Source organism: Camelina sativa, chromosome 9 (assembly GCF_000633955.1).
Source record: "Camelina sativa cultivar DH55 chromosome 9, Cs, whole genome shotgun sequence".
NCBI classification, from domain to species: domain Eukaryota; kingdom Viridiplantae; phylum Streptophyta; class Magnoliopsida; order Brassicales; family Brassicaceae; genus Camelina; species Camelina sativa.
The window spans coordinates 28,375,523-28,398,290 of record NC_025693.1 but is presented as its reverse complement, the minus strand read 5'-3'; the positions used below and the strand labels follow the sequence as shown (position 1 = coordinate 28,398,290).

The window sequence follows — 22,768 nt, the reverse complement described above, 5'->3', positions numbered from 1 at the left end:
AAAATAATGTAAAAGTTAATTGTTTAAATTCTGGAATACAACATCATTAATGTATAAATAATATTGTAAGGTTTTATTTTCATATATTTATAGACCATTTTCTCTACTAAAAATCATGTCATGGAACAAACGAATGGACAAAAAAAAACATTTGTAGAAAATTATTTTTGTAGATAAAGAAAATAAAATATAGGGAAAGTGCCATTTGTGTGACACAGAAAAACCTGAAAAAATGTCGAGAGAAGAAGAAGAGAAAATATAAAGAATGTGTGACCGGAAAAAAAGAGATTTTATTATTAACCATTTTTGCAACACCTTTGCATGATAATATTTCAAAAACCACAAGAAACGATCGGCGAAGAAAACAAAAAATCAAAAAAGATAAAATCTCTATAGTCTTTAGTTATTGGAAGAGATGCTTCTGCTTCCTTCTTCTCCTTCTTCATCATCTCCGCTAATCGTTTCGTTTCCCGCCAATCCCAATCTACTGATTTCACAATCACCGTCTTGGCCGTCGCGTAGAGGAAACTCCGCCGTTGTTGTATCATCAGCTGCGTCTAGAGATGTAGATAGCTTCACCAGCAAATCCGGTTATCTGTTTAGTCTCAGCGCCGATGAGGCTGATTCTTTGTCGGAGTATAATTTTCTCAAGATAGACGGGATGTATAAGAAGAAGCCTCTGATTCTGCTTCGTAGATTGGCTCAGATTGGGACTACGTTTGGTTATTGGTTTGGGCTTCGCTTAGCCGATGAGGCTCTTGAACGGTCTGAGCAGATGTTCAAGGTCTTTCTCCCAATTTCATTTTAGTGATGCCTTAAAAAAAAAAACAATAATATGCTTCGTTTTGATTTTTTTTTTTACGAATTGGTATGATTAGGTACGAGCTGCGGAGCTTAGGAAATTGCTGGTGGAGCTAGGTCCGGTATGGTTTCTCTCTTTCCTTCTTTGAGGTTTTCATCTAATTGCTCAATGCTAGTGTTACCGTGTTTAAGATGTAATGGTTTTCATAACTTGTTTTAGGCATACGTCAAAATCGCTCAAGCTGTTTCATCTCGTCCTGTAAGCACTTACCGTTTTTTGTATTCTCATTTTCTGGAGCTTTGTGGTGGTTATTTGCTGTTAAGATATGAATTTTGAAATATAATTAGGATTTGATACCTCCTATATATTTGGATGAACTCTCCCTGCTGCAAGATCAAATTACTCCGTTTTCATCCGAAGTTGCGTTCAATATGATTGAGGATGAACTTGGCCTTCCTATAGATGAGCTTTTCTCTGAGATTTCTCCTGAGCCTGTAGCTGCAGCGTCCCTTGGGCAGGTATGCGGAAAGCATGTTCTTGATGGTTTAAAGCTTATCCTAGTCCTAGTTTCTAATTTCTAATCTATATATGAGAGCTTCGTTTCAGGTATATCAAGCTAGGCTCCGTAGAAGTGGAAAGGTTGTTGCTGTCAAAGTCCAGCGGCCTGGTGTACGAGCTGCTATTGCTTTGGACACCCTAATTCTGCGGTACTTAGCGGGTTTGATTAAAAAGGCTGGAAGATTCAACTCAGATCTCGAGGTGACATGACACTTAAGTAATTTTGGTGCCTTCTTTTAATCTGATAAGAAAAATTTCTTGTCAACATTACTTAAAACTTTTGAATTTCCTTAAGTATGTAGAATAACATTTAAAGTGTGTTGAAACTTACTCTAGAATCCATTTCGGTGGGTTCTCGTAGTTTTTCTTTTTAATACTCTGGTTCTCACTCTCTGTCTGAGAGAAAAAGGGAAACCTAAGTTAATCAGTACTGTCAACCCGTTCCAATGCTAAAAAGTGAAGTTCTATTTGCAGGCAGTTGTTGATGAATGGGCAACAAGTCTGTTTAAGGTAAAGGATACACTATTATCACATGTAGGTTTCCATGTTTTGCGTTTTGTAGATTATATATTGGTAAGTTCTTGATGCTTCTCTTCTCCGTACTTGACGAAAAAGAGTGCCAGACTGTTTTCTCTTTAATCGTTATGCAATCCTACTTTTTTGTTTCGTCCAAATTTACAACGGTTTAAGGTGATGCTGAAAAGGATAAGTTTCATATAAAACTATTGTGTGAAAAATGGATAGATGCTAATGATTTCTTAAATGTCTTGAAGATCGTTTAGATGGACTAGTTGTTGTATCTTATTCTTGTTCGGGGAATATCTTAGAGCTTTATATTGAATACAGGTAAATCACATTGAATGCAGGAGATGGATTACTTGAATGAAGCCCAAAACGGAATAAAATTTAGGTAAATCCTGCTAAGGTTTGAGTCTTGTCCGCCCTTGTTTGATCTCCTACTATGTGTTATGGCTTTGACTACCATTGCAAAAGATTGATCTGAGCTGTAGGTCATGTAGTATTTTGCTTGTATGTCGACAACATGATATTTTTGTCTAACATTGTAAATAATTGATGTGAGCTATAGATCATTAGTATGTTGCTTAAGCATGGTACTTGGACAACATGTTATCTAATGGTTAAGTTTTCTATAAGGGATTCCCTAAAGTAATATTCCGCATGCTTGAATAGGAAGTTGTATGGGAGCATCAAAGATGTCTTGGTTCCAAAGATGTACACAGAGTACAGTACCAGCAAAGTTCTTGTAATGGAGTGGGTGGAGGTATGAAGTCCTCGTTTGCAATCAAAAAATTGGTTGCGTCAAAGAGTTGTATATCGAATTTTGATATTTTTTAAACACACAATAATATTGTGTATTCTACTCTGTATAATTGCAGGGTCAGAAGCTTAATGAAGTTAATGATCTTTATTTAGTTGAGGTTGGCGTTTACTGTTCGTTTAATCAACTTCTGGAGTATGGATTTTATCATGCCGATCCCCACCCTGGGAATTTTCTTCGCACATATGATGGGCAACTTGCATACTTAGGTATTTCCCGATCTTGATACTAACGTTATCTGTTATCATTCTGCACTCCATGGTCCACAATTCCAGATACTATTCTTGTATACGTGTTTTTCGTTCAAAGAATAAAGACTGCTGACTGATGCTTTGGTCTGTGTTTCACCTATCTATCTGATCATAGAGTGAATTAACCAGAAACATGAAAACCTATGTACTTTTGTGCTCAATGGTTTTTCTACTTTTTGATGATTCGATGTTATATGCTTGAGATAATCAATCACTGCTCTAGATACGAATTTGACTTTTGCTGCCTCTTTGGATATCTTGTTTTCTGTATTGTATACTTGGGTTTGATGTCTACAAATTAAAACTGTCCCAAGAAGTAGCTTTTGTTTATAACTTACTAAACTTTTAACTTTTTTGCTGCCAGATTTTGGTATGATGGGGGACTTTAGGCCAGAATTACGTGATGGATTCATGGAAGCATGTCTTCATCTCGTAAATCGTGACTTCAAAGCACTGGCTAAAGACTTTGTAACTCTGGGGTACTCTGGTCATTGGTGTCTATCTGAATATGAACTTTCAATTGTCGACATTCCCTAATCTTATCTGCAAAACTTCTATAGGCTTCTTCCTCCAACAGCAGAAAAGAGCGCTGTGACTAAGGCTTTAACCGGTTCGTTTTTGCTGTTATTATTATGCAGCTACTTGTTTGTATTGAAAGTTTTGGTTGTTTTGTTTTGAAACAATTGCCTCCCCTTTTTCTTACAGATGTTTTTCAAGGTGCAATCTCTAGAGGAGTACGCAATATAAGCTTTGGTGACCTGCTTGGCGACTTAGGAAAAACAATGTAGTAACACTTCACTTAAACTAGTATATGATATTAATAATATATGGCTGAGAGAGGGACATTTGAAAGAATCTACTCATAATTTGTGCGTATTAGATGCTGATATTTATTTGTCAAACTTTCAGGTACCGATTCAAATTCAGAATACCCCCCTATTTTTCTCTAGTTATCCGCAGGTACTTAATCTTCTTTTCCGCTTTTTTAACCGCATTGCTGTGTGATAAACATTCTTGTTTTGAGCTGTTAAGATTTCTAAAAATTTTGAGTCATCTAGACATGTATTGTTTTAATAAACATAGACATATGCTCAGAGCTTTTGCACAAGATTGTAGGGCCATCTGTCTATGCGTTAAATGCTTTATTCAATTATTCGACATGTTCTCCACCACGGCGTATATTTGATTAGCCATTTTCTGTCTATTGAGGTAGCATCCACATAATTTTTGGCTTCTCATCTTTGATTCCTCAGCCTTGCTGTTTTGGAGGGCATTGCCATTGGTATAAGCCCAAACTACAAGGTTTTAGGCAGTACATACCCTTGGATTGCTAGAAAGATTCTTACTGACAGCTCTCCACAGCTGAAAAGCTCTCTGCAAAATCTTTTGTATGAGGTACCAAACTATCTTGTCTAATCAGATTGGTCAACCTCATTTCGCATTATGTTTCTTCCTAAACGTGCTATCGTTTATATGTGTGTCTTTGCCAGGAAGGTGTTTTCCGAATTGACCGTCTTGAGTCTTTGCTTTCTGAGGTGCGACTGAATTTTTATCCGTTTTTGGTTGTTTGACTATTTACGGGTTGCAAAATGCACTGAAGTCTTTTTGTTTGTTATCGTTTATACGTGCCAATGTTTGTTGTTCATTAGCCCATCAGTTTCCTTGTTGTTTGTTATCTGGGTTATGAGCTTGTGTTTTGGGGTTAATGGGCTATGAGATGTTCAATGGTAAATTAGTCAGTAAACAGCTGAATAATCATACAACCAGACGACCTTAAAACCAACGAAAGACTGAAATCTGCATGATGATTTGGGAAATGAATAGCTTGGGACTTGGTTGTTATAGGATTTACCTATTTGAATAACAAAGAATAGCATTTGCTTTCTTATTCACATCTACTTTCTTCAGTCACTTAGGACAGAGACGGCATTAGTTCAGAAACCAGTGATGGGCACAGACTCTAAGATCGCCATGAAGCAAATGCTTGCTTTTACTTTCACGGAACAGGTATAGTTAAGTGGTAGTTTTTTGTACTATGAATTATAAAACTTAATTTTACAACTATTTATACTCTTGAAACGTTGGACAGGGTTCTTTTGTAAGAGAAATCCTTCTTCGAGAATTCGCTAAGGTGAGTAATCAATCTGTTGATCTCAGCTGTTTAATAATAGGAAAATAGTTCAGTCGAAGGGTTGTCCAATAGACCAACTGGCTTGACAAGTATATATTGAATTTGTTGCACTATTAGCGTAATAAATGTCATTCTTTGTTGTCGAGTTGATCAAAACAAAAGGATTGGTTTGTCTTTCAACAGGGTCTTGATGCATTTGGATTGGCAACTTTAGAGTCCTTCACATTTTCTGGTTCAAGGGCATTCACTTCCTTGACAGAAGAAGACATGACAAACCTTAGAACCTTCCATCGACTCTTGGCATTGTTCTCAGGGATGCAGAAGGCTGGAAGCGTAAGCACGGTAACAACTGCTTCTCTTCTGATTTTTGTAAAGTAGATTTAATTTTCTTTTACTAACTTTATCTTTAATGTTTGCGCAACAAACTTACAGCAAGTAAACGCGATTAGTAAATATGGTGAGGCACTCACACCTTTAGAGGAAGCATCACTCGTCATGTATCAGCTGCCATCAGCACAAGAGATGCTTCCGATTCTCTCAATCTTACCTGAGGTAACAATTGTTCACCAACACTTTCAAATGTTGCAAATCTGAACTCAATTTTACTAACCCCTTACATTTTAAATTAATTTATGATTCGAGATAACTGAACTAATTTGTTGGGGGTTTGAATGAATGTGGCAGCTTCCACAGGAGTCGCAACAGAGGTTGCTTCAGTTGCCAGGTGACTTGGTTGGAAGATTGGTGTCTCGGGCTTTCGCTAGAACCATTCGTAGGATATTTCTTTAATGTCCGATTACAAAAAAACGCTTGCAGATTTGACTACAATGATTCTGAGTTACTTATAATTTTTTTACATTAATTTTATGNATTTTGCTTTTGGTTTAGATAATAGTATTATTATTATGCAGCTACTTGTTTGTATTGAAAGTTTTGGTTATTTTGTTTTAAACCAATTGCCTCCCCTTTTTTTAACAGATGTTTTTCAAGGTGCAATCTCTAGGGGAGTACGCAATATAAGCTTTGGTGACCTGCTTGGCGACTTAGGAAAAACAATGTAGTAACACTTCATTTCAACTAATATATGATATTAATAATATATGGCTGAGAGAGGGACATTTGAAAGAATCTACTCATAATTTGTGCGTATGCGATGCTGATATCTATTTGTTAAACTTTCAGGTACCGATTCAAATTCAGAATACCCCCCTATTTTTCTCTAGTTATCCGCAGGTACTTCATCTTCTTTTGCCCTTTTTAACCGCATTGCTGTATGATGAACATTCTTGTTTTGAGCTGTTGAGGTTTCACAAACTTTTGAGTCATCTAGATATCTGTTGTTTAAATAAACATAGACAAATGCTCAAAGCTTTTGCACAAGCTTATAGGTCCAACTGGTCTATGCGTTAAATGCTTTATTCAATTATTCGACATGTACTCTCAACAGCGGCGTATATGTGATTATCCATTTTCTCATTTTTTATTCCCCAGCCTTGCTGTTTTGGAGGGCATTGCCATTGGTATAAGCCCAAACTACAAGGTTTTAGGCAGTACATACCCTTGGATTGCTAAAAAGATTCTAACTGACAGCTCTCCACAGCTGAAAAGCTCTCTGCAAAATCTTTTGTATGAGGTACCAAACTATCTTGTCTAATCAGATTGGTCAACCTCAGCTCGCATTATGTTTCTTCCTGAACGTGCTATCGTTTATATGTGTCTCTGCCAGGAAGGTGTTTTCCGAATTGACCGTCTTGAGTCTTTGCTTTCTGAGGTGAGACTGAATTTTTATCCGTTTTTGGTTTTTGACTATCTACGGGTTGAAAAATGCACTGAAGTTTTTGTTTGTTATTGTTTATACGTGCCAATGTTTGTTGTTCATTAGCGCATCAATTTCCTTGTTGTTTGTTATCATGGTTACGAGCTTGAGTGTTTTGGGATAATGGGCTATGTGGTGTTCAATGGTAAATTAGTCAGTAAACAGCTGAATAATCATACAACCAGACGGCCTAAAAACCAACGAAAGACTGAAATCTGCATGATTTGGGAAATGAATAGCTTGAGTGTTATAGGATTTACCTATTTGTATAACAAAGAAAAGCATTTGGTTTCTTATTCACATCTACTTTCTTCAGTCTCTTAGGACAGAGACGGCATTAGTTCAGAAACCAGTGGTGGGCACAGACTCTAAGATCGCCATGAAGCAAATGCTTGCTTTTACTTTCACGGAACAGGTATAATTAAGCGGTGGTGTTTGTACTATGAATTATACAACTTAATGTTACAATTACTTAAAATCTTGAAACGTTGGACAGGGTTCTTTTGTAAGAGAGATCCTTCTTCGAGAATTTGCTAAGGTGAGCAATCAATCTGTCTGATATATTGAATTTGTTGCACTATTTGCGTGAAAAATGTCATTCTTTGTTGTCTTGTTGATCAAAACAGAAGGATTAAGGATTGGTTTGTCTTTCAACAGGGTCTTGATGCATTTGGATTGGCAACTTTAGAGTCCTTCACATTTTCTGGTTCAAGAGCATTCACTTCCTTGACAGAAGAAGACATGACAAACCTTAGAACCTTCTATCGACTCATGGCATTGTTCTCAGGGATGCAAAAGGCCGGAAGCGTAAGCACGGTAACAACCTCTTCTCTTCTGATTTTTGTAAAGTAGATTAAATGTTCTTTTACTAACTTTATTTTTTAATGTTTGCGCAACAAACTTACAGCAAGTAAACGCGACTAGTAAATATGGTGAGGCACTCACACCTTTAGAGGAAGCATCACTCGTCATGTATCAGCTTCCATCAGCACAAGAGATGCTTCCGATTCTTTCCATCTTACCTGAGGTAACAATTGTTCACCAACACTAAGTGTTGCAAATCTGAAATCATTTTTACTATCCCCTTACATTTTATTATTAATTTATGATTCACTAACTGAACTAATTTGTTGGGGGTTTGAATGAATGTGGCAGCTTCCACAGGAGTCGCAACAGAGGTTGCTTCAGTTGCCAGGTGACTTGGTTGGAAGATTAGTGTCTCGGGCTTTCGCTAGAACCATTCGTAGGATATTTCTTTAATGTCCGATTACAAAAAAACGCTTGCAGATTTGACTACAATGATTCTGAGTTACTTATAATTTTTTTACATTAATTTTATGAAAATCAGAGGAATCGCCGTTTTGATCCCACACTTGAACGAAAGCATTAAATAGAATAAACTCAGTTTTCTTTGGTTAATGCTCGTTTTAATCCATCTTTTATTCTCTTGCAGCATATTTGTAATCTTAGACGAAATTTTTGTTGTGAAAAAATAAAATGTTTATTAACGAAATACTAAAATCTTCACCAGTGACCAAACCAAGTGCGGGATTAAAATCCAAAGGAGAGTTGTGTGTTGTTAATGCAGGAAATAAGACAGTAACGGAAATAAAAAAGAGAGGAACACAGTTTCGGAGACTTTGAACTTTATAACTTTCTCTTTCCTTTTATATTTTGAAGGCTGAATGTTTCTTCTATAAGACAAACTCAGCACAAATAAATGCTACACTAATCGTACAATCACTCGCCCCAATTCAGGTGAGAGAGCCTTCTTCTTTCTATGGTGTGATTTGCATGCANCATCTTCTTTTGCCCTTTTTAACCGCATTGCTGTATGATGAACATTCTTGTTTTGAGCTGTTGAGGTTTCACAAACTTTTGAGTCATCTAGATATCTGTTGTTTAAATAAACATAGACAAATGCTCAAAGCTTTTGCACAAGCTTATAGGTCCAACTGGTCTATGCGTTAAATGCTTTATTCAATTATTCGACATGTACTCTCAACAGCGGCGTATATGTGATTATCCATTTTCTCATTTTTTATTCCCCAGCCTTGCTGTTTTGGAGGGCATTGCCATTGGTATAAGCCCAAACTACAAGGTTTTAGGCAGTACATACCCTTGGATTGCTAAAAAGATTCTAACTGACAGCTCTCCACAGCTGAAAAGCTCTCTGCAAAATCTTTTGTATGAGGTACCAAACTATCTTGTCTAATCAGATTGGTCAACCTCAGCTCGCATTATGTTTCTTCCTGAACGTGCTATCGTTTATATGTGTCTCTGCCAGGAAGGTGTTTTCCGAATTGACCGTCTTGAGTCTTTGCTTTCTGAGGTGAGACTGAATTTTTATCCGTTTTTGGTTTTTGACTATCTACGGGTTGAAAAATGCACTGAAGTTTTTGTTTGTTATTGTTTATACGTGCCAATGTTTGTTGTTCATTAGCGCATCAATTTCCTTGTTGTTTGTTATCATGGTTACGAGCTTGAGTGTTTTGGGATAATGGGCTATGTGGTGTTCAATGGTAAATTAGTCAGTAAACAGCTGAATAATCATACAACCAGACGGCCTAAAAACCAACGAAAGACTGAAATCTGCATGATTTGGGAAATGAATAGCTTGAGTGTTATAGGATTTACCTATTTGTATAACAAAGAAAAGCATTTGGTTTCTTATTCACATCTACTTTCTTCAGTCTCTTAGGACAGAGACGGCATTAGTTCAGAAACCAGTGGTGGGCACAGACTCTAAGATCGCCATGAAGCAAATGCTTGCTTTTACTTTCACGGAACAGGTATAATTAAGCGGTGGTGTTTGTACTATGAATTATACAACTTAATGTTACAATTACTTAAAATCTTGAAACGTTGGACAGGGTTCTTTTGTAAGAGAGATCCTTCTTCGAGAATTTGCTAAGGTGAGCAATCAATCTGTCTGATATATTGAATTTGTTGCACTATTTGCGTGAAAAATGTCATTCTTTGTTGTCTTGTTGATCAAAACAGAAGGATTAAGGATTGGTTTGTCTTTCAACAGGGTCTTGATGCATTTGGATTGGCAACTTTAGAGTCCTTCACATTTTCTGGTTCAAGAGCATTCACTTCCTTGACAGAAGAAGACATGACAAACCTTAGAACCTTCTATCGACTCATGGCATTGTTCTCAGGGATGCAAAAGGCCGGAAGCGTAAGCACGGTAACAACCTCTTCTCTTCTGATTTTTGTAAAGTAGATTAAATGTTCTTTTACTAACTTTATTTTTTAATGTTTGCGCAACAAACTTACAGCAAGTAAACGCGACTAGTAAATATGGTGAGGCACTCACACCTTTAGAGGAAGCATCACTCGTCATGTATCAGCTTCCATCAGCACAAGAGATGCTTCCGATTCTTTCCATCTTACCTGAGGTAACAATTGTTCACCAACACTAAGTGTTGCAAATCTGAAATCATTTTTACTATCCCCTTACATTTTATTATTAATTTATGATTCACTAACTGAACTAATTTGTTGGGGGTTTGAATGAATGTGGCAGCTTCCACAGGAGTCGCAACAGAGGTTGCTTCAGTTGCCAGGTGACTTGGTTGGAAGATTAGTGTCTCGGGCTTTCGCTAGAACCATTCGTAGGATATTTCTTTAATGTCCGATTACAAAAAAACGCTTGCAGATTTGACTACAATGATTCTGAGTTACTTATAATTTTTTTACATTAATTTTATGAAAATCAGAGGAATCGCCGTTTTGATCCCACACTTGAACGAAAGCATTAAATAGAATAAACTCAGTTTTCTTTGGTTAATGCTCGTTTTAATCCATCTTTTATTCTCTTGCAGCATATTTGTAATCTTAGACGAAATTTTTGTTGTGAAAAAATAAAATGTTTATTAACGAAATACTAAAATCTTCACCAGTGACCAAACCAAGTGCGGGATTAAAATCCAAAGGAGAGTTGTGTGTTGTTAATGCAGGAAATAAGACAGTAACGGAAATAAAAAAGAGAGGAACACAGTTTCGGAGACTTTGAACTTTATAACTTTCTCTTTCCTTTTATATTTTGAAGGCTGAATGTTTCTTCTATAAGACAAACTCAGCACAAATAAATGCTACACTAATCGTACAATCACTCGCCCCAATTCAGGTGAGAGAGCCTTCTTCTTTCTATGGTGTGATTTGCATGCAAAAAAAATCCTTTTTGCTCTCTGCAATGAAATCGACCAACCGAGTTGCTTTCCCCTGTGTATAGAAGAGAGGTGAAGACCAGAATCAGATCAGATCACCGAAAAAATGAAAACAACACACATAACAAAAGAGAATCGAGAAGGTTCACGATATTATAAGACAAACTACCTCAATGTTATGAAGGCTGCATCATGTGGTCTTGCTTGAGCGCTTGTTGCAGCTTTAAGACCTCTTGCTGTTGCTCTGGAGTCAGTAATCTCAGCTGTTCTGGCGTAAGGTTCATTACTTGCTGGAGCAGTGTTGACTGAACATCGGGGGAGATATGTGCCTGGAGAAAGAAAAATCAATCATGAAGCANCTCGCATTATGTTTCTTCCTGAACGTGCTATCGTTTATATGTGTCTCTGCCAGGAAGGTGTTTTCCGAATTGACCGTCTTGAGTCTTTGCTTTCTGAGGTGAGACTGAATTTTTATCCGTTTTTGGTTTTTGACTATCTACGGGTTGAAAAATGCAGTGAAGTTTTTGTTTGTTATTGTTTATACGTGCCAATGTTTGTTGTTCATTAGCGCATCAATTTCCTTGTTGTTTGTTATCATGGTTACGAGCTTGAGTGTTTTGGGATAATGGGCTATGTGGTGTTCAATGGTAAATTAGTCAGTAAACAGCTGAATAATCATACAACCAGACGGCCTAAAAACCAACGAAAGACTGAAATCTGCATGATTTGGGAAATGAATAGCTTGAGTGTTATAGGATTTACCTATTTGTATAACAAAGAAAAGCATTTGGTTTCTTATTCACATCTACTTTCTTCAGTCTCTTAGGACAGAGACGGCATTAGTTCAGAAACCAGTGGTGGGCACAGACTCTAAGATCGCCATGAAGCAAATGCTTGCTTTTACTTTCACGGAACAGGTATAATTAAGCGGTGGTGTTTGTACTATGAATTATACAACTTAATGTTACAATTACTTAAAATCTTGAAACGTTGGACAGGGTTCTTTTGTAAGAGAGATCCTTCTTCGAGAATTTGCTAAGGTGAGCAATCAATCTGTCTGATATATTGAATTTGTTGCACTATTTGCGTGAAAAATGTCATTCTTTGTTGTCTTGTTGATCAAAACAGAAGGATTAAGGATTGGTTTGTCTTTCAACAGGGTCTTGATGCATTTGGATTGGCAACTTTAGAGTCCTTCACATTTTCTGGTTCAAGAGCATTCACTTCCTTGACAGAAGAAGACATGACAAACCTTAGAACCTTCTATCGACTCATGGCATTGTTCTCAGGGATGCAAAAGGCCGGAAGCGTAAGCACGGTAACAACCTCTTCTCTTCTGATTTTTGTAAAGTAGATTAAATGTTCTTTTACTAACTTTATTTTTTAATGTTTGCGCAACAAACTTACAGCAAGTAAACGCGACTAGTAAATATGGTGAGGCACTCACACCTTTAGAGGAAGCATCACTCGTCATGTATCAGCTTCCATCAGCACAAGAGATGCTTCCGATTCTTTCCATCTTACCTGAGGTAACAATTGTTCACCAACACTAAGTGTTGCAAATCTGAAATCATTTTTACTATCCCCTTACATTTTATTATTAATTTATGATTCACTAACTGAACTAATTTGTTGGGGGTTTGAATGAATGTGGCAGCTTCCACAGGAGTCGCAACAGAGGTTGCTTCAGTTGCCAGGTGACTTGGTTGGAAGATTAGTGTCTCGGGCTTTCGCTAGAACCATTCGTAGGATATTTCTTTAATGTCCGATTACAAAAAAACGCTTGCAGATTTGACTACAATGATTCTGAGTTACTTATAATTTTTTTACATTAATTTTATGAAAATCAGAGGAATCGCCGTTTTGATCCCACACTTGAACGAAAGCATTAAATAGAATAAACTCAGTTTTCTTTGGTTAATGCTCGTTTTAATCCATCTTTTATTCTCTTGCAGCATATTTGTAATCTTAGACGAAATTTTTGTTGTGAAAAAATAAAATGTTTATTAACGAAATACTAAAATCTTCACCAGTGACCAAACCAAGTGCGGGATTAAAATCCAAAGGAGAGTTGTGTGTTGTTAATGCAGGAAATAAGACAGTAACGGAAATAAAAAAGAGAGGAACACAGTTTCGGAGACTTTGAACTTTATAACTTTCTCTTTCCTTTTATATTTTGAAGGCTGAATGTTTCTTCTATAAGACAAACTCAGCACAAATAAATGCTACACTAATCGTACAATCACTCGCCCCAATTCAGGTGAGAGAGCCTTCTTCTTTCTATGGTGTGATTTGCATGCAAAAAAAATCCTTTTTGCTCTCTGCAATGAAATCGACCAACCGAGTTGCTTTCCCCTGTGTATAGAAGAGAGGTGAAGACCAGAATCAGATCAGATCACCGAAAAAATGAAAACAACACACATAACAAAAGAGAATCGAGAAGGTTCACGATATTATAAGACAAACTACCTCAATGTTATGAAGGCTGCATCATGTGGTCTTGCTTGAGCGCTTGTTGCAGCTTTAAGACCTCTTGCTGTTGCTCTGGAGTCAGTAATCTCAGCTGTTCTGGCGTAAGGTTCATTACTTGCTGGAGCAGTGTTGACTGAACATCGGGGGAGATATGTGCCTGGAGAAAGAAAAATCAATCATGAAGCAAGATTTTGCAGATTAATAGATTTCATTCGAGGCATTTCTGAGCGATTCCAAATTATGTGATTGATAAATACCTGGGGAGCTTGTACTTGATTCGGAAGCATTGAATTAGACGCATGACCTCCAGGGAGTGAAGTGTTTCTCCTATCCTNCTGAAGTTTTTGTTTGTTATTGTTTATACGTGCCAATGTTTGTTGTTCATTAGCGCATCAATTTCCTTGTTGTTTGTTATCATGGTTACGAGCTTGAGTGTTTTGGGATAATGGGCTATGTGGTGTTCAATGGTAAATTAGTCAGTAAACAGCTGAATAATCATACAACCAGACGGCCTAAAAACCAACGAAAGACTGAAATCTGCATGATTTGGGAAATGAATAGCTTGAGTGTTATAGGATTTACCTATTTGTATAACAAAGAAAAGCATTTGGTTTCTTATTCACATCTACTTTCTTCAGTCTCTTAGGACAGAGACGGCATTAGTTCAGAAACCAGTGGTGGGCACAGACTCTAAGATCGCCATGAAGCAAATGCTTGCTTTTACTTTCACGGAACAGGTATAATTAAGCGGTGGTGTTTGTACTATGAATTATACAACTTAATGTTACAATTACTTAAAATCTTGAAACGTTGGACAGGGTTCTTTTGTAAGAGAGATCCTTCTTCGAGAATTTGCTAAGGTGAGCAATCAATCTGTCTGATATATTGAATTTGTTGCACTATTTGCGTGAAAAATGTCATTCTTTGTTGTCTTGTTGATCAAAACAGAAGGATTAAGGATTGGTTTGTCTTTCAACAGGGTCTTGATGCATTTGGATTGGCAACTTTAGAGTCCTTCACATTTTCTGGTTCAAGAGCATTCACTTCCTTGACAGAAGAAGACATGACAAACCTTAGAACCTTCTATCGACTCATGGCATTGTTCTCAGGGATGCAAAAGGCCGGAAGCGTAAGCACGGTAACAACCTCTTCTCTTCTGATTTTTGTAAAGTAGATTAAATGTTCTTTTACTAACTTTATTTTTTAATGTTTGCGCAACAAACTTACAGCAAGTAAACGCGACTAGTAAATATGGTGAGGCACTCACACCTTTAGAGGAAGCATCACTCGTCATGTATCAGCTTCCATCAGCACAAGAGATGCTTCCGATTCTTTCCATCTTACCTGAGGTAACAATTGTTCACCAACACTAAGTGTTGCAAATCTGAAATCATTTTTACTATCCCCTTACATTTTATTATTAATTTATGATTCACTAACTGAACTAATTTGTTGGGGGTTTGAATGAATGTGGCAGCTTCCACAGGAGTCGCAACAGAGGTTGCTTCAGTTGCCAGGTGACTTGGTTGGAAGATTAGTGTCTCGGGCTTTCGCTAGAACCATTCGTAGGATATTTCTTTAATGTCCGATTACAAAAAAACGCTTGCAGATTTGACTACAATGATTCTGAGTTACTTATAATTTTTTTACATTAATTTTATGAAAATCAGAGGAATCGCCGTTTTGATCCCACACTTGAACGAAAGCATTAAATAGAATAAACTCAGTTTTCTTTGGTTAATGCTCGTTTTAATCCATCTTTTATTCTCTTGCAGCATATTTGTAATCTTAGACGAAATTTTTGTTGTGAAAAAATAAAATGTTTATTAACGAAATACTAAAATCTTCACCAGTGACCAAACCAAGTGCGGGATTAAAATCCAAAGGAGAGTTGTGTGTTGTTAATGCAGGAAATAAGACAGTAACGGAAATAAAAAAGAGAGGAACACAGTTTCGGAGACTTTGAACTTTATAACTTTCTCTTTCCTTTTATATTTTGAAGGCTGAATGTTTCTTCTATAAGACAAACTCAGCACAAATAAATGCTACACTAATCGTACAATCACTCGCCCCAATTCAGGTGAGAGAGCCTTCTTCTTTCTATGGTGTGATTTGCATGCAAAAAAAATCCTTTTTGCTCTCTGCAATGAAATCGACCAACCGAGTTGCTTTCCCCTGTGTATAGAAGAGAGGTGAAGACCAGAATCAGATCAGATCACCGAAAAAATGAAAACAACACACATAACAAAAGAGAATCGAGAAGGTTCACGATATTATAAGACAAACTACCTCAATGTTATGAAGGCTGCATCATGTGGTCTTGCTTGAGCGCTTGTTGCAGCTTTAAGACCTCTTGCTGTTGCTCTGGAGTCAGTAATCTCAGCTGTTCTGGCGTAAGGTTCATTACTTGCTGGAGCAGTGTTGACTGAACATCGGGGGAGATATGTGCCTGGAGAAAGAAAAATCAATCATGAAGCAAGATTTTGCAGATTAATAGATTTCATTCGAGGCATTTCTGAGCGATTCCAAATTATGTGATTGATAAATACCTGGGGAGCTTGTACTTGATTCGGAAGCATTGAATTAGACGCATGACCTCCAGGGAGTGAAGTGTTTCTCCTATCCTCAACTTTCATCATCTTTAACGGTCTGTTCATTGATTGATGAGGACCCTCGTTTACTCTTTTGCCATAATTTAAAGATACAGTTTGCCCACCTTGCTGTAAAAAGACAGAAAAAAGAAGTATGTGATTAAAAGTGTCATATTGTCCACTAAACTCCCACTGGTGTTCAACTAGGAATAAGCTCTCCCTGTAAGAGATGGCAACTAATATAAAACAGTCCTTTGGTGTGTGTTTGTGTACTAATAACACTGAAAGTTAAACTAAATTTATATCACCATGGCTACATTCTCTAATAAGATAGGTATTGTGGAAACTCACCTGCATCACAGAATTTGTTAATGCNAGATCGCCATGAAGCAAATGCTTGCTTTTACTTTCACGGAACAGGTATAATTAAGCGGTGGTGTTTGTACTATGAATTATACAACTTAATGTTACAATTACTTAAAATCTTGAAACGTTGGACAGGGTTCTTTTGTAAGAGAGATCCTTCTTCGAGAATTTGCTAAGGTGAGCAATCAATCTGTCTGATATATTGAATTTGTTGCACTATTTGCGTGAAAAATGTCATTCTTTGTTGTCTTGTTGATCAAAACAGAAGGATTAAGGATTGGTTTGTCTTTCAACAGGGTCTTGATGCATTTGGATTGGCAACTTTAGAGTCCTTCACATTTTCTGGTTCAAGAGCATTCACTTCCTTGACAGAAGAAGACATGACAAACCTTAGAACCTTCTATCGACTCATGGCATTGTTCTCAGGGATGCAAAAGGCCGGAAGCGTAAGCACGGTAACAACCTCTTCTCTTCTGATTTTTGTAAAGTAGATTAAATGTTCTTTTACTAACTTTATTTTTTAATGTTTGCGCAACAAACTTACAGCAAGTAAACGCGACTAGTAAATATGGTGAGGCACTCACACCTTTAGAGGAAGCATCACTCGTCATGTATCAGCTTCCATCAGCACAAGAGATGCTTCCGATTCTTTCCATCTTACCTGAGGTAACAATTGTTCACCAACACTAAGTGTTGCAAATCTGAAATCATTTTTACTATCCCCTTACATTTTATTATTAATTTATGATTCACTAACTGAACTAATTTGTTGGGGGTTTGAATGAATGTGGCAGCTTCCACAGGAGTCGCAACAGAGGTTGCTTCAGTTGCCAGGTGACTTGGTTGGAAGATTAGTGTCTCGGGCTTTCGCTAGAACCATTCGTAGGATATTTCTTTAATGTCCGATTACAAAAAAACGCTTGCAGATTTGACTACAATGATTCTGAGTTACTTATAATTTTTTTACATTAATTTTATGAAAATCAGAGGAATCGCCGTTTTGATCCCACACTTGAACGAAAGCATTAAATAGAATAAACTCAGTTTTCTTTGGTTAATGCTCGTTTTAATCCATCTTTTATTCTCTTGCAGCATATTTGTAATCTTAGACGAAATTTTTGTTGTGAAAAAATAAAATGTTTATTAACGAAATACTAAAATCTTCACCAGTGACCAAACCAAGTGCGGGATTAAAATCCAAAGGAGAGTTGTGTGTTGTTAATGCAGGAAATAAGACAGTAACGGAAATAAAAAAGAGAGGAACACAGTTTCGGAGACTTTGAACTTTATAACTTTCTCTTTCCTTTTATATTTTGAAGGCTGAATGTTTCTTCTATAAGACAAACTCAGCACAAATAAATGCTACACTAATCGTACAATCACTCGCCCCAATTCAGGTGAGAGAGCCTTCTTCTTTCTATGGTGTGATTTGCATGCAAAAAAAATCCTTTTTGCTCTCTGCAATGAAATCGACCAACCGAGTTGCTTTCCCCTGTGTATAGAAGAGAGGTGAAGACCAGAATCAGATCAGATCACCGAAAAAATGAAAACAACACACATAACAAAAGAGAATCGAGAAGGTTCACGATATTATAAGACAAACTACCTCAATGTTATGAAGGCTGCATCATGTGGTCTTGCTTGAGCGCTTGTTGCAGCTTTAAGACCTCTTGCTGTTGCTCTGGAGTCAGTAATCTCAGCTGTTCTGGCGTAAGGTTCATTACTTGCTGGAGCAGTGTTGACTGAACATCGGGGGAGATATGTGCCTGGAGAAAGAAAAATCAATCATGAAGCAAGATTTTGCAGATTAATAGATTTCATTCGAGGCATTTCTGAGCGATTCCAAATTATGTGATTGATAAATACCTGGGGAGCTTGTACTTGATTCGGAAGCATTGAATTAGACGCATGACCTCCAGGGAGTGAAGTGTTTCTCCTATCCTCAACTTTCATCATCTTTAACGGTCTGTTCATTGATTGATGAGGACCCTCGTTTACTCTTTTGCCATAATTTAAAGATACAGTTTGCCCACCTTGCTGTAAAAAGACAGAAAAAAGAAGTATGTGATTAAAAGTGTCATATTGTCCACTAAACTCCCACTGGTGTTCAACTAGGAATAAGCTCTCCCTGTAAGAGATGGCAACTAATATAAAACAGTCCTTTGGTGTGTGTTTGTGTACTAATAACACTGAAAGTTAAACTAAATTTATATCACCATGGCTACATTCTCTAATAAGATAGGTATTGTGGAAACTCACCTGCATCACAGAATTTGTTAATGCTGGGCGGGGTACTTGAGATGGCTGGATAACATTATTCGGAACTGAAGTCTGACTACTATAACCTATGTTGACGGAAGCTGGAACCACTTGTTGGCGTTGAAAAGGAGCGGTTTCGCTGAGAACTTTAACTTGGGATCTAGAAGGAGGATTGACAGAAGAAGGACCTGGTTGTGCTACTAGTTGTGGAATCTGACTAAAAGGTTGTTTAGAAGACTGTTGAACGGGAAACTGACTATGGGGAGGGCGACTTAGCTGCTGCGGCCTTTGTGCAAGTGGCGGTAAAAGGTTTTGACCTGATGATAATTGCGTGTCTTGATTTGAAGANAGCATTCACTTCCTTGACAGAAGAAGACATGACAAACCTTAGAACCTTCTATCGACTCATGGCATTGTTCTCAGGGATGCAAAAGGCCGGAAGCGTAAGCACGGTAACAACCTCTTCTCTTCTGATTTTTGTAAAGTAGATTAAATGTTCTTTTACTAACTTTATTTTTTAATGTTTGCGCAACAAACTTACAGCAAGTAAACGCGACTAGTAAATATGGTGAGGCACTCACACCTTTAGAGGAAGCATCACTCGTCATGTATCAGCTTCCATCAGCACAAGAGATGCTTCCGATTCTTTCCATCTTACCTGAGGTAACAATTGTTCACCAACACTAAGTGTTGCAAATCTGAAATCATTTTTACTATCCCCTTACATTTTATTATTAATTTATGATTCACTAACTGAACTAATTTGTTGGGGGTTTGAATGAATGTGGCAGCTTCCACAGGAGTCGCAACAGAGGTTGCTTCAGTTGCCAGGTGACTTGGTTGGAAGATTAGTGTCTCGGGCTTTCGCTAGAACCATTCGTAGGATATTTCTTTAATGTCCGATTACAAAAAAACGCTTGCAGATTTGACTACAATGATTCTGAGTTACTTATAATTTTTTTACATTAATTTTATGAAAATCAGAGGAATCGCCGTTTTGATCCCACACTTGAACGAAAGCATTAAATAGAATAAACTCAGTTTTCTTTGGTTAATGCTCGTTTTAATCCATCTTTTATTCTCTTGCAGCATATTTGTAATCTTAGACGAAATTTTTGTTGTGAAAAAATAAAATGTTTATTAACGAAATACTAAAATCTTCACCAGTGACCAAACCAAGTGCGGGATTAAAATCCAAAGGAGAGTTGTGTGTTGTTAATGCAGGAAATAAGACAGTAACGGAAATAAAAAAGAGAGGAACACAGTTTCGGAGACTTTGAACTTTATAACTTTCTCTTTCCTTTTATATTTTGAAGGCTGAATGTTTCTTCTATAAGACAAACTCAGCACAAATAAATGCTACACTAATCGTACAATCACTCGCCCCAATTCAGGTGAGAGAGCCTTCTTCTTTCTATGGTGTGATTTGCATGCAAAAAAAATCCTTTTTGCTCTCTGCAATGAAATCGACCAACCGAGTTGCTTTCCCCTGTGTATAGAAGAGAGGTGAAGACCAGAATCAGATCAGATCACCGAAAAAATGAAAACAACACACATAACAAAAGAGAATCGAGAAGGTTCACGATATTATAAGACAAACTACCTCAATGTTATGAAGGCTGCATCATGTGGTCTTGCTTGAGCGCTTGTTGCAGCTTTAAGACCTCTTGCTGTTGCTCTGGAGTCAGTAATCTCAGCTGTTCTGGCGTAAGGTTCATTACTTGCTGGAGCAGTGTTGACTGAACATCGGGGGAGATATGTGCCTGGAGAAAGAAAAATCAATCATGAAGCAAGATTTTGCAGATTAATAGATTTCATTCGAGGCATTTCTGAGCGATTCCAAATTATGTGATTGATAAATACCTGGGGAGCTTGTACTTGATTCGGAAGCATTGAATTAGACGCATGACCTCCAGGGAGTGAAGTGTTTCTCCTATCCTCAACTTTCATCATCTTTAACGGTCTGTTCATTGATTGATGAGGACCCTCGTTTACTCTTTTGCCATAATTTAAAGATACAGTTTGCCCACCTTGCTGTAAAAAGACAGAAAAAAGAAGTATGTGATTAAAAGTGTCATATTGTCCACTAAACTCCCACTGGTGTTCAACTAGGAATAAGCTCTCCCTGTAAGAGATGGCAACTAATATAAAACAGTCCTTTGGTGTGTGTTTGTGTACTAATAACACTGAAAGTTAAACTAAATTTATATCACCATGGCTACATTCTCTAATAAGATAGGTATTGTGGAAACTCACCTGCATCACAGAATTTGTTAATGCTGGGCGGGGTACTTGAGATGGCTGGATAACATTATTCGGAACTGAAGTCTGACTACTATAACCTATGTTGACGGAAGCTGGAACCACTTGTTGGCGTTGAAAAGGAGCGGTTTCGCTGAGAACTTTAACTTGGGATCTAGAAGGAGGATTGACAGAAGAAGGACCTGGTTGTGCTACTAGTTGTGGAATCTGACTAAAAGGTTGTTTAGAAGACTGTTGAACGGGAAACTGACTATGGGGAGGGCGACTTAGCTGCTGCGGCCTTTGTGCAAGTGGCGGTAAAAGGTTTTGACCTGATGATAATTGCGTGTCTTGATTTGAAGACCCTGTCATATGACTTGGAGCTTGAACAATATTTGGCGTCTGCAACTGCACAATTCANACTCTTTTGCCATAATTTAAAGATACAGTTTGCCCACCTTGCTGTAAAAAGACAGAAAAAAGAAGTATGTGATTAAAAGTGTCATATTGTCCACTAAACTCCCACTGGTGTTCAACTAGGAATAAGCTCTCCCTGTAAGAGATGGCAACTAATATAAAACAGTCCTTTGGTGTGTGTTTGTGTACTAATAACACTGAAAGTTAAACTAAATTTATATCACCATGGCTACATTCTCTAATAAGATAGGTATTGTGGAAACTCACCTGCATCACAGAATTTGTTAATGCTGGGCGGGGTACTTGAGATGGCTGGATAACATTATTCGGAACTGAAGTCTGACTACTATAACCTATGTTGACGGAAGCTGGAACCACTTGTTGGCGTTGGAATGGAGCGGTTTCGCTGAGAACTTTAACTTGGGATCTAGAAGGAGGATTGACAGAAGAAGGACCTGGTTGTGCTACTAGTTGTGGAATCTGACTAAAAGGTTGTTTAGAAGACTGTTGAACGGGAAACTGACTATGGGGAGGGCGACTTAGCTGCTGCGGCCTTTGTGCAAGTGGCGGTAAAAGGTTTTGACCTGATGATAATTGCGTGTCTTGATTTGAAGACCCTGTCATATGACTTGGAGCTTGAACAATATTTGGCGTCTGCAACTGCACAATTCAGGAATGGCAATAGTACTCATCAGAAACGACAGATAAATAGACAAGGAAGAACCACAAAATTGTTCAATAAGTTGGAAAACTTACCACTTGTGGACTCACAATCCCAAGCAGTATCTGTGCCTACAACAGTAGAAGTAATATAGGTTCAAAAGATGGTGTCAGAATCATAATGGTATAAGAAATAAAAATGAGAGACCATATATTTATCAAGAGCGCACTTGAGAAACTAAAACAGATTTTTCCCTCCTAGTTCTCTCATAAATAACCAACAACTATTTTGTGTGAAATAAAATAATTTGCAGAATCAGGGGATGAGTAAGTACCAGGAAAACAGCTTTTAGTAACTGAGGTCTTGAAACCAACAACTGTCGAGCTTGTTCCTTATTCTGTGTAGCCATTACCTGACATTCAGAAAAATACAACCCCATCACACCACTCGCTACCAATAGCAAAACAATGCATCAAAAATAAAATAAAATAAAATAATCCGAAAGATTCAAACCTTAATGGACGATATAATTTCAGTAAGCTGACTTCTAGACATCTTAGCAAGATGAAGAGTCAGGGGATCATTCGCTGGAACCTGGAGATTACTTTGTGTAAACTGCGAACCAACCTGTGGACCACCTAATGCACCCGCCATAACAGATGCAGCAGTAATAGCAAGTTGGAGACCAA

General features: G+C 37.5%; 7 protein-coding genes and 1 long non-coding RNA gene across 13 annotated transcripts in view; 5 read left to right on the top strand and 3 right to left on the bottom strand.

Annotated features, from left to right (window-relative positions):
- Positions 225-8,316, top strand: LOC104712748 (uncharacterized aarF domain-containing protein kinase At1g71810, chloroplastic). 4 transcript variants are annotated; one of them, XM_010429718.2, is made up of 20 exons: positions 225-784; positions 879-923; positions 1,022-1,060; positions 1,150-1,320; positions 1,409-1,561; positions 1,835-1,870; positions 2,227-2,270; positions 2,552-2,642; positions 2,758-2,908; positions 3,315-3,429; positions 3,511-3,560; positions 6,060-6,138; positions 6,264-6,314; positions 6,573-6,714; positions 6,808-6,852; positions 7,214-7,312; positions 7,394-7,435; positions 7,555-7,713; positions 7,805-7,924; positions 8,053-8,316. In XM_010429718.2, the coding sequence occupies exons 1-20, from the start codon at positions 416-418 to the stop codon at positions 8,155-8,157; spliced, it is 2,106 nt and encodes a 701-aa protein (XP_010428020.1). In that variant the 5' UTR covers positions 225-415; the 3' UTR covers positions 8,158-8,316. The 4 variants fall into 4 exon arrangements, with proteins under 4 accessions (XP_010428020.1, XP_010428019.1, XP_019084965.1 ...); XM_010429717.2 differs by lacking the exons at positions 6,060-6,138; positions 6,264-6,314; positions 6,573-6,714 and adding exons at positions 3,656-3,734; positions 3,860-3,910; positions 4,204-4,345 and having other exon boundaries at positions 226-784; XM_019229420.1 differs by lacking the exons at positions 6,060-6,138; positions 6,264-6,314; positions 6,573-6,714; ... (4 more) ...; positions 7,805-7,924; positions 8,053-8,316 and adding exons at positions 3,656-3,734; positions 3,860-3,910; positions 4,204-4,345; ... (4 more) ...; positions 5,514-5,633; positions 5,766-5,943 and having other exon boundaries at positions 227-784.
- On the top strand, positions 8,876-10,693 carry LOC109126200 (uncharacterized aarF domain-containing protein kinase At1g71810, chloroplastic-like). The gene is made up of 7 exons (XM_019229423.1): positions 8,876-9,091; positions 9,185-9,229; positions 9,591-9,689; positions 9,771-9,812; positions 9,932-10,090; positions 10,182-10,301; positions 10,430-10,693. The coding sequence occupies exons 1-7, from the start codon at positions 8,891-8,893 to the stop codon at positions 10,532-10,534; spliced, it is 771 nt and encodes a 256-aa protein (XP_019084968.1). The 5' UTR covers positions 8,876-8,890; the 3' UTR covers positions 10,535-10,693.
- Positions 10,806-11,406, bottom strand: LOC104712749. Its single transcript, XR_755550.2, has 2 exons — positions 11,242-11,406; positions 10,806-11,127 (listed from the first exon to the last, which is right to left on the bottom strand). It is a non-coding gene; the product is annotated as an uncharacterized LOC104712749 (long non-coding RNA).
- On the top strand, positions 11,451-12,993 carry LOC104712751 (uncharacterized aarF domain-containing protein kinase At1g71810, chloroplastic-like). The gene is made up of 6 exons (XM_010429720.1): positions 11,451-11,529; positions 11,891-11,989; positions 12,071-12,112; positions 12,232-12,390; positions 12,482-12,601; positions 12,730-12,993. The coding sequence occupies exons 1-6, from the start codon at positions 11,470-11,472 to the stop codon at positions 12,832-12,834; spliced, it is 585 nt and encodes a 194-aa protein (XP_010428022.1). The 5' UTR covers positions 11,451-11,469; the 3' UTR covers positions 12,835-12,993.
- LOC104712752 (uncharacterized aarF domain-containing protein kinase At1g71810, chloroplastic-like) lies at positions 13,907-15,285 on the top strand. The gene is made up of 5 exons (XM_010429721.2): positions 13,907-14,281; positions 14,363-14,404; positions 14,524-14,682; positions 14,774-14,893; positions 15,022-15,285. The coding sequence occupies exons 1-5, from the start codon at positions 14,246-14,248 to the stop codon at positions 15,124-15,126; spliced, it is 462 nt and encodes a 153-aa protein (XP_010428023.1). The 5' UTR covers positions 13,907-14,245; the 3' UTR covers positions 15,127-15,285.
- On the bottom strand, positions 15,398-16,504 carry LOC104712753 (cleavage stimulating factor 64-like). The gene is made up of 4 exons (XM_010429722.1): positions 16,487-16,504; positions 16,094-16,264; positions 15,834-15,993; positions 15,398-15,719 (listed from the first exon to the last, which is right to left on the bottom strand). Exons 1-3 carry the CDS (start codon positions 16,490-16,492, stop codon positions 15,841-15,843), a joined length of 330 nt encoding a protein of 109 aa, XP_010428024.1. The 5' UTR covers positions 16,493-16,504; the 3' UTR covers positions 15,398-15,719; positions 15,834-15,840.
- Positions 16,518-17,559, top strand: LOC104712754 (uncharacterized aarF domain-containing protein kinase At1g71810, chloroplastic-like). The gene is made up of 5 exons (XM_010429724.1): positions 16,518-16,555; positions 16,637-16,678; positions 16,798-16,956; positions 17,048-17,167; positions 17,296-17,559. The coding sequence occupies exons 1-5, from the start codon at positions 16,520-16,522 to the stop codon at positions 17,398-17,400; spliced, it is 462 nt and encodes a 153-aa protein (XP_010428026.1). The 5' UTR covers positions 16,518-16,519; the 3' UTR covers positions 17,401-17,559.
- The window catches only part of LOC104712755 (cleavage stimulating factor 64), a 6,680-nt gene continuing 1,583 nt past the window's right edge, over positions 17,672-22,768 (bottom strand). The window contains exons 5-12 of one of the 3 annotated variants that reach the window (XM_019229422.1): positions 22,593-22,765; positions 22,414-22,491; positions 22,175-22,210; positions 22,027-22,078; positions 18,761-19,101; positions 18,368-18,538; positions 18,108-18,267; positions 17,672-17,993 (exon numbers count right to left, since the gene is read on the bottom strand). In XM_019229422.1, the coding sequence (XP_019084967.1) occupies positions 18,115-18,267; positions 18,368-18,538; positions 18,761-19,101; positions 22,027-22,078; positions 22,175-22,210; positions 22,414-22,491; positions 22,593-22,765 (1,004 nt within the window). In that variant the 3' untranslated portion in view covers positions 17,672-17,993; positions 18,108-18,114. Of the gene's footprint in view, positions 17,994-18,107; positions 18,268-18,367; positions 18,539-18,760; positions 19,102-19,927; positions 20,250-20,363; positions 20,524-20,623; positions 20,795-21,685; positions 22,079-22,174; positions 22,211-22,413; positions 22,492-22,592; positions 22,766-22,768 lie in introns of those variants that run through there. The other 2 variants (XM_010429725.1, XM_010429726.1) reach the window with 2 other exon arrangements.

Coding starts and splice junctions, on each gene's coding strand:
- LOC104712754 (XM_010429724.1), top strand. CDS start 16,520: ATGAAGCAAATGCTTGCTTTTACTTTCACGGAACAG. Junction 16,957..17,047: donor AGGCCGGAAGCGTAAGCACG/GTAACAACCTCT, acceptor ACAAACTTACAG/CAAGTAAACGCGACTAGTAA. Junction 17,168..17,295: donor TTCTTTCCATCTTACCTGAG/GTAACAATTGTT, acceptor TGAATGTGGCAG/CTTCCACAGGAGTCGCAACA.
- LOC109126200 (XM_019229423.1), top strand. CDS start 8,891: ATGTACTCTCAACAGCGGCGTATATGTGATTATCCATTTTCTCATTTT. Junction 9,230..9,590: donor TTGAGTCTTTGCTTTCTGAG/GTGAGACTGAAT, acceptor TACTTTCTTCAG/TCTCTTAGGACAGAGACGGC. Junction 9,690..9,770: donor CTTTTACTTTCACGGAACAG/GTATAATTAAGC, acceptor AACGTTGGACAG/GGTTCTTTTGTAAGAGAGAT.
- LOC104712753 (XM_010429722.1), bottom strand. Junction 15,994..16,093: donor ATCAAGTACAAGCTCCCCAG/GTATTTATCAAT, acceptor TTCTTTCTCCAG/GCACATATCTCCCCCGATGT.
- LOC104712752 (XM_010429721.2), top strand. CDS start 14,246: ATGAAGCAAATGCTTGCTTTTACTTTCACGGAACAG. Junction 14,282..14,362: donor CTTTTACTTTCACGGAACAG/GTATAATTAAGC, acceptor AACGTTGGACAG/GGTTCTTTTGTAAGAGAGAT. Junction 14,683..14,773: donor AGGCCGGAAGCGTAAGCACG/GTAACAACCTCT, acceptor ACAAACTTACAG/CAAGTAAACGCGACTAGTAA.
- LOC104712748 (XM_010429718.2), top strand. CDS start 416: ATGCTTCTGCTTCCTTCTTCTCCTTCTTCATCATCTCCGCTAATCGTT. Junction 6,139..6,263: donor GGCGACTTAGGAAAAACAAT/GTAGTAACACTT, acceptor TTAAACTTTCAG/GTACCGATTCAAATTCAGAA. Junction 6,315..6,572: donor TTTTCTCTAGTTATCCGCAG/GTACTTCATCTT, acceptor TTTATTCCCCAG/CCTTGCTGTTTTGGAGGGCA.
- LOC104712751 (XM_010429720.1), top strand. CDS start 11,470: ATGTGTCTCTGCCAGGAAGGTGTTTTCCGAATTGACCGTCTTGAGTCT. Junction 11,990..12,070: donor CTTTTACTTTCACGGAACAG/GTATAATTAAGC, acceptor AACGTTGGACAG/GGTTCTTTTGTAAGAGAGAT. Junction 12,391..12,481: donor AGGCCGGAAGCGTAAGCACG/GTAACAACCTCT, acceptor ACAAACTTACAG/CAAGTAAACGCGACTAGTAA.